This window comes from Lissotriton vulgaris, chromosome 2_1, assembly GCF_964263255.1.
Source record: "Lissotriton vulgaris chromosome 2_1, aLisVul1.2, whole genome shotgun sequence".
NCBI classification, from domain to species: domain Eukaryota; kingdom Metazoa; phylum Chordata; class Amphibia; order Caudata; family Salamandridae; genus Lissotriton; species Lissotriton vulgaris.
In genome coordinates this window covers 997,355,841-997,368,310 of record NC_141687.1, presented here as the reverse complement: position 1 = coordinate 997,368,310, position 12,470 = coordinate 997,355,841, and the positions used below count along the sequence as shown (strand labels likewise).

Genomic DNA, 12,470 nt, shown 5'->3' with positions numbered 1-12,470 from the left:
TGGTAAGAAGATATTGCATGAGTCACGCAGATTGCAATATTTTAGAATCTTGAGGGTATCTATTTTTTTAAAAATATGTGGTACTAATAAACCAAAATCTACAGACATTCCACTAGCCACGTTTCAGTATAAAGTCGTAAAGGCAAGTAGTGTGAACAAATAGGCAGGTCTCTAGGCCAAATTTCGGGGGAGATGGGGCCTAAGGCCAGAGGTGCAACCTTTGGAACTGGCGAATTAGGTCCGAATCCTGTTATCTGTTCAACATCCGGTCATTCTGAGCAAATCCCTTAATCTCAGTAGTCCTATAAAAAATGCATGTGTAACGTAATGTGGTGCTCATGTGAAGCGACCTGATACCTTTGGGCCACGCATGTGCTATATAACGTTACAGACAAAGAAAACGCCAGTCTATGCACACTTTGCATGATTTTTGTTCAAATGAAATAACATTTTTCGTGGAGCTCATTCGGATTGAAGGTCCACTACAGGAAAAAAATCTGGCGCAATGAATCCACATGAAATTCCCTAGTAGAATTGAACTGTGAGTGTTCAGCTGCAAAAGACATCGATTGCCTTTAGTTTCATTTTACTTGGAGAAAAAGTATGTCACTGGCACTAGAGCCATTTCAAACCCCTGGAAATGCAGATTGAAGTAAATAACCACTGTCTGATCACCAGAGGATGGGGAAGGGCTGAGGAAAATGGACAAACCGTGCAGGGCGGTGTTATGTAGTCAGCAGTCTAGTAGTTGGGTGGGTGGAGCTAGCTGGGGTGGAAGGGAAGGAGGAGGAGTGTGGACAGGATGGGGTTAGTTAGAGTAGGGACAGGGACCGAGTAAGAGGTAGAGAATAAAGCTCTGTGTAACAATCATACATCGTGTCTGTCGTTATTGGGTTGGAGACACGACAGGCGGTGCAGCTCCTTGCCTAGTGTCCAGGCTAGAGGCAGGGATTTCTGCCTGGTTCCGTTGTGATTCCTAAGGAGGAAATTTTTGGCAGGGTAAGCTAAGGGTCTATTGTTCTCTTTCAACAGTACTTCTCCCGTAAAAGGACCGCACGTTAATGGTACTATAACTGCTAACGCAGTCTCACTGGACACTTTACCAAGTACATGGTTGTGCTTGCTTTTCAGATTTCCTTGGGTCAAACTAGCAGAAATCGATGCTGATCTGGCCAGCATAGGCCGCTGACAAATTATTGAATGAACCAGTGGTGGGATAAATAGGGTGCAGTGGGTGCTTACAATTGATGATTTACATCAGATTTCACTTTGGAATTTCCGACTGTCTTGAGGGCTTTGTGCTTCCTGGTAGTCAGAAAAGGAGATGAGAATGGGAGGTGGCCTTTGTGCATCTTTCTTTATGGGGGCTTCCCTCTCATTTTTAAAATCCTTGGCATTCAGTGGTGCAACCTCTTTCCCAGACACAGACTTAAGGGAAACACTCATGTGATTCCTTCCATGGGAGATAGGCGGTAGTGTTGGAATTAGGGAAGGAAGTATTCAAGCTCTGTGCTAGGGCACATGCCGCCTTCTCATCACATCACCTACTTAACGGTCAATCTCATTTTGATAATCCCTAGTGGGCTGTGGCCACAGCGCTAAACTGTGGGGGTAGCCCCTGTAATTTAGGCCCCTGTAGTAGCTGAAGGAAGATATGGTGATTGCAGAGACGGCTGCCTTCCCTCTCAGGCTAATTAGGAGATAAAATCCCAGCCCAGGCATCGGAAGGTATTCTACTGCTGCATAAGGGTTGGGGAGCCTGCGGTACTCACATCAGATCTCCCCGGTGGGGACATGGATTTGACTCTACTTCATGAAATCTGTAAAATAACAGGCGCCAGATTGAAAAGAAATGTTCTCTAATTATAATAGCCGCTGTGGCATTACCTGAACTTCTGTGGAGAGGACCACCAGAAAACTAATGTAGCAGGTGGCTCTCGATAAACCTTACTCATCGGCAGTCTAAAAAATGGAGGTGTCCTAGACCACTAGATAATAAAGAGACACCAAACTATTGTGTCATCCTCAGAGTAATATTAACTGCAAGATTCTGAAAACACGTATGTGCCACACAACAAGTCACAGGAAAGAGGAATACCAATGGAAGGGATGAACTCGGTGAGTCCAATAATCATAACCCCCATTCAGAAAACCTATGGAGGGGTTCAAAACACCTCAAATGAATCAGAAAAAGAGAATTTAGGAAATGGAAGCCGATAGTCATGCAGTAAAAGGACCTGGACAAAAAAATGCCGTGCTGCAGGATGGCTTCAAGAGAAAAACTCTTTTGTCAAATGTGCATTACTTAACCCGGCTTTGTTCCTTGACATTGACAACCAGAGGTCCTTAAAGTTTATGATACATCACTAATTACAATCAGTAAACAAAAAATGAAAACTTTGAAAATCATAAGTACAGACTTACTCAGGCGGCCTTGTATCGGGCCCCAGGTCTCGATGCAAAGAAATCCGGTCACTGGCGAAAGCATTAAAACAGTGTTTTGTATCTCCAAGCTCCTTCTCCTTTTCTTCTTCTTTGCTTAATTTGTCAGTGTGGAATGATCGCCCTGATGCTCCTGGAGCATTAGGGTCCTGAGGGGGGCGATCCAAGTAAGGTTTTAATTCTGCAGCTGTATAGTATCCAGGCAGACACGATTTTTTGTTATCTTGGCTAGGTTGTTTGACAGGTGCATTTATCTGCATTTTTGGCATGGCTTCCTTAATATTGTTCACAGCATCCAGTACCATATTAAGCATTTTACTGTTCTCCCTCTTTGATTCAGCCCCAGAGCTGTCCTCAATTACTCCTTTTTGCAGTAAAAATACAAATGTTATGAAAACAAGAACAACTGCCCCAAGTTTCCAGTGTAAAAATCTTCTTCTGAAGATGAGCCTTCGTAAGCCAATCATTGTGGCGCGCATATTCTTCCTCTGGATATGATTGAAAACCTATGACGGAAGATCCTTAGTACGCATTTTGTCTTGGAGAATGCCTGCAAAAGGAGTATAAATCATCATTTATTTGGGAGAAACAACATTTCGACAACGTAGACCACCAAAAAAGCACTACTCATTCAAGTAATTAAACATCTCAGCCATTGACATTGATTAAAATTTAAGACAACTTTAACACTCAAATGACAATGGCTCTTCAAAACGAATCACTGCCACCATAACCTAGTGTCCTTTAAACCCTCACTATCTTTAGGATTACAACATGTCTGAATATTCTCAACTCTGTGATAGCTACCAAACTCGAGCCACTGAGGTTAAATAAGAGAATAAAACACACAAAAGTTTACTTGGAGTGTGACCCTCGCTCTTTTATGTCCATGCTCTTCCTTTTCCCAGACTGAATCAAATCTATGTAGGTGAAAAAGTCGACCCCTTTGTGATCCAGAAGAAAAACTTACATACAATCTAGTAATCTAAAGCACCAGTTTCCAAAGTCGATATTATGCTATTTTGAGTAGTAGACTCATTTCTGTTGTACCGCATATTCTTCAGATTACATACTGCTTTCTATAGAACACTGATGAAGTAAACTGGTTGGTTAGAATAGCACTATATTGGGTCATAAATCGAATACCTTGTAATGGTATAGCAAACTATCTGGGCTGTTGTTTGCAAGTTCCACAGCTGAGGGCGTGATCTATTAACAAAATGATGCTATCTTAACAGTCCTATTAACTCCGATAATGTCATATACAAACTTTTAAAAAGCCATTACCCTGTTTCAATCGTTGTTCTCGATGTCAATTGCAATTCCAAAATACACCTCCAGAGATTATGGAAAGAATAAGAAAAGCATAACATTCAATACAATAAAAAATCTCATGTGGTCTTAGAAAACTGGTAATTTTGGAGAACCACCTTCACCTTGTGAAGCGTAATACAATCTTTAATACAATGGCGCTTTTAAACTACCCATTTTGGCCCTTGTATCTGAGGTTGCCAGAGGACTTCTGCAGCAATTAGCAGGTCTAGGCCACGTTACAACGTTAAAATGTTCTTTACGGGCCTCTGGAATTTGATCCAAGACAAGAAGGTCTCCAAAAGGGAATATACAATACCAACTCTAAAACAATATATCAATGGTGGGGTTGTGGGATCAAATGAAGCAAACACAGTGACAAAGAAAAGGAAGAAGAAATAAAGAAAAAATAAGAAGGGGAGAAAAAAAGATGTACAAGAGAAGGCATTTGAGACAAAATAGGAAAGGAAAATTAAGTTGGAGAAAAATGGGGACAGGAAAGCAAAGAAAACAACAAAAGGGAAGCAAAAGGAAGAAGGTAAGTGAAGCAGAAACAAGGAAAGTGAAGAATGTGAAACGTAAAATAAAGAATAAAAATGCAATACTGAACAAGGGAAAGAATGCAACAAAGAAAGGAAGAATGAAAGAAAGGGAATAAGGAAAGAAAAAACAACAGAAGCTAAGGACAGTCAAGACAGGAAAGGACAGTCAAGACAGGAAATAAAGAAAAAGGCATGAAAGAATCAAATAAAAGCAGAAAAAAAAAAAGCAGAAAGTAAAGCGAGAATGAAAGACTGAAAGGAAGAGTAACAGAAGAACAAAGATCAAAGTGCAAAAAAAGTAGAAGAGAGTTAAAGAAACACAAAGAGGGGACAATGTTTGGTCATTAATAGATAGAGTAATTGGGAAATAAATTAAAAGGTGGCAGTAGATAAAATTGAAAAGGGGGCTGCATTAAAGTAGGAGAAAAGCAGAGAATGATAAAATAACATATAAAGAAAGTTTATGAGCAAGGGAAGGGAGAGGGAAACAATGACATTTAAAGTTGATAAAAAGCAGATGAAAGGTTCAAAGAAAGTAAGAAGAGGAAAGCCTAACACTGAAAAAGAGAAGAAAGAAAATAATGAGCAAGAAAGGGGATAGTGAAAGTGTTAAGAAGATGATGCAGCCGAGCTGTGAGTTCAGAGTATTTTATTGAAGGTACTGGTACAGGAAAACAAGATATCTCTAACCTGCCTCAGCAACCGCCAGAATAAGAATACAGAATACAGAATTAACTAAGCCTAACACTCTAAGTGATGCATACGATGATGTAGAATACAACAGAAGCAGTTAACAAGACACTAACACTAAGAATAAGGCACAACATATCTCCTCCCCTTATAAAACAAAAGAAAATTAAAGAAAGAACAAGGGAAAAAAAATAAAGTGAAACAATAAATACAATACAAGTTCAAAAGATATCAATACCTAATTAAATCAACAGTAATGAATTAAGAACATTACATGTGAAACAATTGGTACACAACTAGTTCAATAAACATTAATATCTAAGAAAATCATCATATTTCTTAGGAATACGAGAAATCCTACTAGAAGCAACTCGTCCCAAGACCTGAGCATTTCCTCTTGAAGACTCATTTTTTTTTATTAACACCTCAGGTGTTATAAGAGACCCTTGGGAAGAGGACCCCTCCTTAGAAGACATTCCATTCCGCACCAACCGTTCACTCAAACCTTCACTCGTCACACTCCCTTTAGAATACAAGGCGATCCTACGGAAATTCCAACTCTGCCCATTCTCAAAGACAACATGCCATTTATGAACCTCCTTAACTTTCATAGGATCAGAAAACTTATTCATACAATGCTCCCTGCGACCCAACTTAACTTTGATCAAATCTCCCACTTCAACTCTTCCAACCTTACCCGGAACAACCTTGCTAGTAACAGCTCCGCTCTCCCACAACCACTGAAGAACCAACTTAGTTTTCGGAAGTCTACCACGCATACACTCAAAAGGAACTTGATCAGTAACACCATGAGTTGTAGTATTATAAGACCAAACCATCTCATCCACTGCCCTACGTACATCACACTGCCCTTGAAGTGAGATCTGTATGGTCCCTTTAACTAAACAATTCATCCGCTCCACAATGCCATTACCCTGTGGATTGTATAATGAAGTGCACATGTGTTTAATCCCATGATTAGCTAGAAAAGAATGCATGGCCAAAGTAGTAAGTTGAGTCCCATTATCTGTGATTAAAATCTTTGGAAAGCTTTCCTTTAAAAATATTGATCTCAACTGTCTAATTACTGAGTCAGTAGTAATATTTCTCATAAATTCTACACACAACCATCGAGAACATACGTCCACCAACACCAAGGCAAATCTACAGTCACCAGGTAAAGAGTCCATTGGACCAATGAAGTCCAAACAAACTTTGTCCCAAGGCAAATCACTTGTGCTAACAATAGAACCCTGAGAAGGAGTAACAATTTTAACCTTTTCTCACTCTCCTTACACAACAAACATAACTCCACCCACCTCCGCACATCATCATCGATTCCAGGCCACCAAAACTTTTTTAAAGACGTTTGATAGTCATATTTTGCCCAAGATGACCTTCATGAGCAAGACAGAAGAGTTTCTTTCTGAGAGGGGTAGGTGGAATAAATCTTTCACCCTGCAACACCAGATCATTTGAAGAACCAAGACTAAGTTCCTCTTGCAATTTTACAAAAAAACGCAAAGGTTTGACATCACCTTCTCTTTTCCAACCTAACTGGATAGCATTAACAAGTTCACTAAAATCAGAATCCTCAATAACGGCTTGATGCCACTCCTCCTTGGAAATAGAACAAAACTCGCTAGTACAGACATCCTCAAAACCAGCAAACACACACACACTTTCATCCTCAAAATCTTCATCTATTGTTTCAGAAGCAATAGGTAAACGTGACAAACAGTCAGCTTGAGTGTTCCTCCAACCAGAAATGTGTTCCATTTTGTACGTATACTCTTGCAATTTAGCTGCAAATTTCATTAAGCGAGGAGAACCATTATTAGCCCCACCAGGTGACAAGATTTTAATAAGGGGCTTATGGTCAATTCTTAAGCAAAATGCATACCCCATAAATAAGTACGGAAATGAGACACACCGCACACAGCAGCCAGTGCCTCTCGCTCAATCACTGCATAATTTCGCTCTGAAGAATTGAGACAACGGGAAGCAAAAGCTACCGTTTTCTCAACCCCACCCCTTTTCTGAGACAAGATCGCACCGATGCCATAAGCACTAGCATCAACAGTAACATACGTGTCTCTACCTGGCTCAAAAGTAGTTAGAATGCCAGCATTAATAATTTCACTTTTAATCTCGTCAAAAGCTTGCGACTGTTGGGCCTCCCAAGTGAAATGCACACCCTTTCTGAGCAATAATTGGAAAGGTTCTGTTTTATGGACAAAATTTGCTACAAATTTGGAGTAATACTCCTCTAACCCTAGAAAGGATTTCAATTTGTCTTTATCGGAAGGTACTGGAGCACATCTGATAGCTTTTAACAAATCTTCCTTTGGTTTAACACCAGCTTGAGAAATAGTGTACGCCAAATAATCAATTTCAGTCAAGAAAAATTGGCATTTGTCCCTCCTTAAAGTAAGACCAGCACTAGATAAAATCTGAAGAACCTTAGATAAATTGCAATTGTGCTCGAGTTCATCCACTCCTGTAATCAAAATATCATCTTGAAAAAAATGAATGTGCTTCAAATCTTTAAACAAGGAATGCATCATTCGTTGAAACACGCTGGCTGCAGATGCCAGACCGAATGGCAACCTCTTGAATTGAAAGACACCCTCAATAGTTACAAAGGCAGTACATTTCTTGGAATCAGGATGTAATACTACTTGATGATAAGCAGATCTTAGGTCCAATTTACCAAAGAACTTAACCTTATCCATCAAAAGTACCATTTCTGAAATGTTAGGCAAAGGAAACTTATCAACTATGATATTCTGATTTAATGATCGAAGGTCAACACAAAATTGGAGCTTACCATCCTTTTTTTGTGTGACAACAACTGGCGAAAGCCATTCTGAAGCTTCCACTGGCTCAATTATGTCTTGCTTTTGCATATCATCAAACATTTCTTTTACTTCTTTCCTTACTGCAATGGGAATTCTCCTAAGTGAATGCCTAACAGGAGTAGCATTTTCTTTTACTTTAATCTCATGTAAATAACCTTTCAATTTACCTAAACTTGGGCGGAATACATCACTAAATTTAGATAAAACAGTGTCAACATTATTGAAATCATCAATAACCAGTACCATGTCATCAGACCTTGGATCAAGAATGATATGCAAATCATATTTTTGTATCCGACCCAGGATGGCTGGACCATCATCAGAAATATAAACTTTTCCAACCGCAGACCTTCCTTTAAACTGAAAAGAAGCATCCATGACTCCTTTTAGTTTAATAACTTGCCCCGTGTAACCTTTAGGCATAATGTCACTATGTAAGAGTGGAAAAGAAGACCAACACTCTTTATACATACTATAAGGAATGATAGAAAACATAGAACCAGGATCAACCAAAAGTGTAACAGAAACACCATTGAGAATAAAGGAAGCCTTCGGCCTTTGCAAAACAAAATGAGTATTATTATCTTCAGAATCACTTTCAACACACAAGGACATCTATGGAGGAATGAAATCATCCTCTACAAAATTCACTCTATTAAAAGATGGAAATTTACATGCTTTGCTAATGTGACCTTGCTTACCACATTTACGACAAGTTTTATTCCTGGCAAAACATCCTTGAAAATCAGCAGCATGAGACATACTGCCACAACGAAAACACCCCACAAATTTACCTCTCCCCCCAGAACCACTAAAAAAGGATTTAGGTTTAGAGGGAAACACTTTTGGCTTAACATCAAATTTGTCTATATTAGAGGAAGAAGGGTCTTTGGCCATGCATTTTTTTCTAGCTAATCATGGGATTAAACACATGTGCACTTCATTATACAATCCACAGGGTAATGGCATTGTGTAGCGGATGAATCGTTTAGTTAAAGGGACCATACAGATGTCACTGCAAGGGCATTGTGATGTACGTAGGGCAGTGGAAGAGATGGTTTGGTCTTATAATATTACAACTCATGGTGTTACTGATCAAGTTCCTTTTGAGTGTATGCGTGGTAGACTTCCGAAAACTAAGTTGGTTCTTCAGTGGTTGTGAGAGAGCAGAGCTGTTACTAGCAAGGTTGTTCCGGGTATGGTTGGAAGAGTTGAAGTGGGAGATTTAATCAAAGTTAAGTTGGGTCGCAGAGAGCATGGTATGAATAAGTTTTCTGATCCTATGAAAGTTAAGGAGGTTCATAAATGGCATGTTGTCTTGGAGAATGGGCAGAGTTGGAATTTCCGTAGGATCGCCTTGTATTCTAAAGGGAGTGTGACGAGTGAAGGTTTGAGTGAACGGTTGGTGCGGAATTGAATGTCTTCTAACGAGGGGTCCTCTTCCCAAGGGTCTCTTATAACACCTGAGGTGTTAATAAAAAAAATTTGTCTTCTAGAGGAAATGCTCAGGTCTTGGGATGAGGAGCTTCTAGTAGGATTTCTCGTATTCCTAAGAAATATGATGATTTTCTTAGATATTAATGTTTATTGAACTAGATTTGAACCAATTGTTTCACATGTAATGTTCTTAATTCATTAATGTTGATTTAATTAGGTATTGATATCTTTTGAACTTGTATTGTATTTATTGTTTCACTTTATTTTTCCCCTTGTTCTTTCTTTTATTTTCTTTTGTTTTATAAGGAGAGAAGATATGTTGTGCCTTATTCTTAGTGTTATGTTAACTGCTTCTGTTCTATTCTACATCATCGTATGCATCACTTAGAGTGTTAGGCTTAGTTAATTCTGTATTCTGTATTCTTATTCTGGCGGTTGCTGAGGCAGGTTAGAGATATCTTGTTTTCCTGTACCAGTACCTTCAATAAAATACTCTGAACTCACAGCTCAGCTGCATCATCTTCTTACCATTAACACTAACATCTTAACATTTTGGCGACGAGGATAGATCCTTGTCGCCAAAATGTTAAGAAGATGATGCAGCCGAGCTGTGAGTTCAGAGCATTTTATTGAAGGTACTGGTGCAGGAAAACAAGATATCTCTAACCTGCCTCGGCAACCGCCAGAATAAGAATACAGAATACAGAATTAACTAAGCCTAACACTCTAAGTGATGCATACGATGATGTAGAATAGAACAGAAGCAGTCAACAAGACACTAACACTAAGAATAAGGCACAACATAAAGCATGAAAGAAAACAAATTATAGTGGAAGAAAAAGTGGAAGTAGGAATAAGCAAAGTTAAAGCGGGATTAAAAAGATTGAAACTGGAAAAAGAAAAAAAACGAGGAGGAAACAATGAAAAAGCAGGGCGAAAGGGGGCAATAACAGGGACTGAAAAATTGTGCAGTCTAAAAAAAGAAATCAAAGACAAACAAGGTGGTGAAAAGACAGGGCTAAACCTCCATAGAAGTGGAAAGTTACAGTGATAGAGAAAGGAGAAGGAGGCATGGGCTAACAGAAAAGAACAATTGACATAGTGAAGAGAAGCATAAATAGGAGAATGACAAGTAGAGCAGAAACAGTAGTCAAGGGTATGCAAAAGAAAATAGAATATAACACATGGATCAAGAGGTATCAGGCAATGGAAGCTGTGAATATGAAGGAGACTGAATAAGAGGTGGAGATGAAACAGAAAGAGGGATTAAGGGGACACGGACCAAGGAGAAGGTCAAGTTATGCCTTGTAGTTATTATTGTAGCTATTGTAGTTATTATATTTTTTCAAAACATATGCATTGCTCCTGTTTCGGAAAAACGCCATATAAAAATGTATGATGCTTATTATATTGCAAGCTTCAACGAAAATACAGCAGATCAACAACACTAAAAAGTGTTGGTATTAGGTTAAACAATGTTACAGCCCCCTGCTGGATCACCGCAAGACCTCCAACCATGAATAGTCTATCTAGTACTCATTCCAAGTCTATTTCTTGATAAAAACCTGTGCGATTCAAATGAACTCACTGCTAACAATTGTGTGCTCTAGAGCAAATGCCCTTTACTGTATACCATGAACACCAGATTATCTGACCAATTTTAATTTGTCACACTTGCATCAACAATAGGGTTTCAAGAAGGGGAAGCTCATGGTGGTAGGTTGTCAGAGTCCATTTCCAATTTTAACATTAACGTTTACCATGTCTCAGTCAGATTCCCTTAAACCAACTAGTGTGTTCCATTAGTACATCACTCTCTGTTTCAGACTAACTGTTCCACAAAGGGCCCCTCACCTGAAGGCGCAAGACGTCTGCATATGCAAAGATCTTCCATCATTTCCACTGGAGATTAATCCTTAGTATCAGAAGAGACAACTGACACCAATGACTGACTCGGAGAGAGAATGCTTCTGTTGAAAGAATAACAGGTGTGTGGTTTGATCCTTTAGAGCAGGATTGTTGGAAAATGGGTACCACCCATTTAATACGCCAGGATTTTTCTAAAGCTTTTCTTGATCACTCTATTTTGGACTTTCTGCTGTGGGTGAATCTCTCTACAGGAGTCTCACCCATGGTAATGGACTTTTCATGTTTACCGCCGGTGTCCCCTTTTTAAGATAAGGCTGCTGAGACACAGCTAGGGTCAGGAACACTTGGTTGGTTACACCTAAAGATGCAAGAACACATGTTTGGGCTGTGCGTCAGTGTTTAATTTCTTTAAAAAAATACATGGCAGGTCCATAGTCATGAAACCATCCACAGTTTGCACCACACATAGCCACTCTACTGATACACCTACTAACAATCACACTTCTTCAAGTGTGACAATTCAGACTGTTTGAGGCTGCCAAAGCATTAAGAATGGCTTGGGTGGCAGACATTAGTTGTTTTTTAATGTATATTGAACTAATAAACAACTATTTTTCTGCTAATTTTTAAATTACACAAACAGCGCCACCATGTGGCAGCTGTCATAAGTGCAGGTTCTGACAAATAAGTGCAGAGCACCGGTAACCACAGGCTCAAATTAAGCACTGCTATGCATGGGAGTCTACTTTTGTGTGCAGCCTGGTAACAGAGCACAGGTAGACTGGCAGAGGGGATTCTTCAAGGTTAGTGACCTGGGGTAGGCCTTAAATTATTAGAGGGCACTCATATGTAAAATCACTATTCTTTCCTGTTTTGTCTGTAAGTGAAACTTTGGAGGAAGTGTGTCTTACAGTGCAGTTTTGCTTCCCTTTACCATACAAAGTCCGCCAAGATACCAAAAAGGTGCTAAACATGTGCCAAGATGTTCTATGCAAGTACCAAGCAGACATATGTACACTTTATGGGTCATCCAGAGCATTAATATTTTCCTGGCTCAGCACAGGATCTGAGCCCAGGATTTTTTTTTCACCCTGCTGGGCCAAGTTAATTATTCTGCTCCCCAGTAGAGGAAAGAAAGGCCTCCCTACAAAAAATGAGTAATTTACACTGTTTCCATCATCTTCTGAGGAGGAAAGGATGAGGAAGAATATCTCCATCTGTTAATTAGCTATCACACTGTACCAAGGCTGGGACAGACCAGGCCCAGTGATCAAAGGAGGAAGCCCAGACCACTGAACCAACACAGAAGGGGACTCCT

The 12,470-nt window shown here is 39.5% G+C and overlaps 1 protein-coding gene across 1 annotated transcript in view; it reads right to left on the bottom strand.

Annotated features, from left to right (window-relative positions):
- The window catches only part of GALNT3 (polypeptide N-acetylgalactosaminyltransferase 3), a 465,357-nt gene that overhangs the window by 382,950 nt on the left and 69,937 nt on the right, over positions 1 to 12,470 (bottom strand). Inside the window, exon 2 of the mRNA XM_086956590.1 lies at positions 2,425 to 2,992. Coding sequence (XP_086812716.1) covers positions 2,425 to 2,921 — 497 coding nt within the window. The 5' untranslated portion in view covers positions 2,922 to 2,992. The remainder of the gene's footprint in view (positions 1 to 2,424; positions 2,993 to 12,470) is intronic.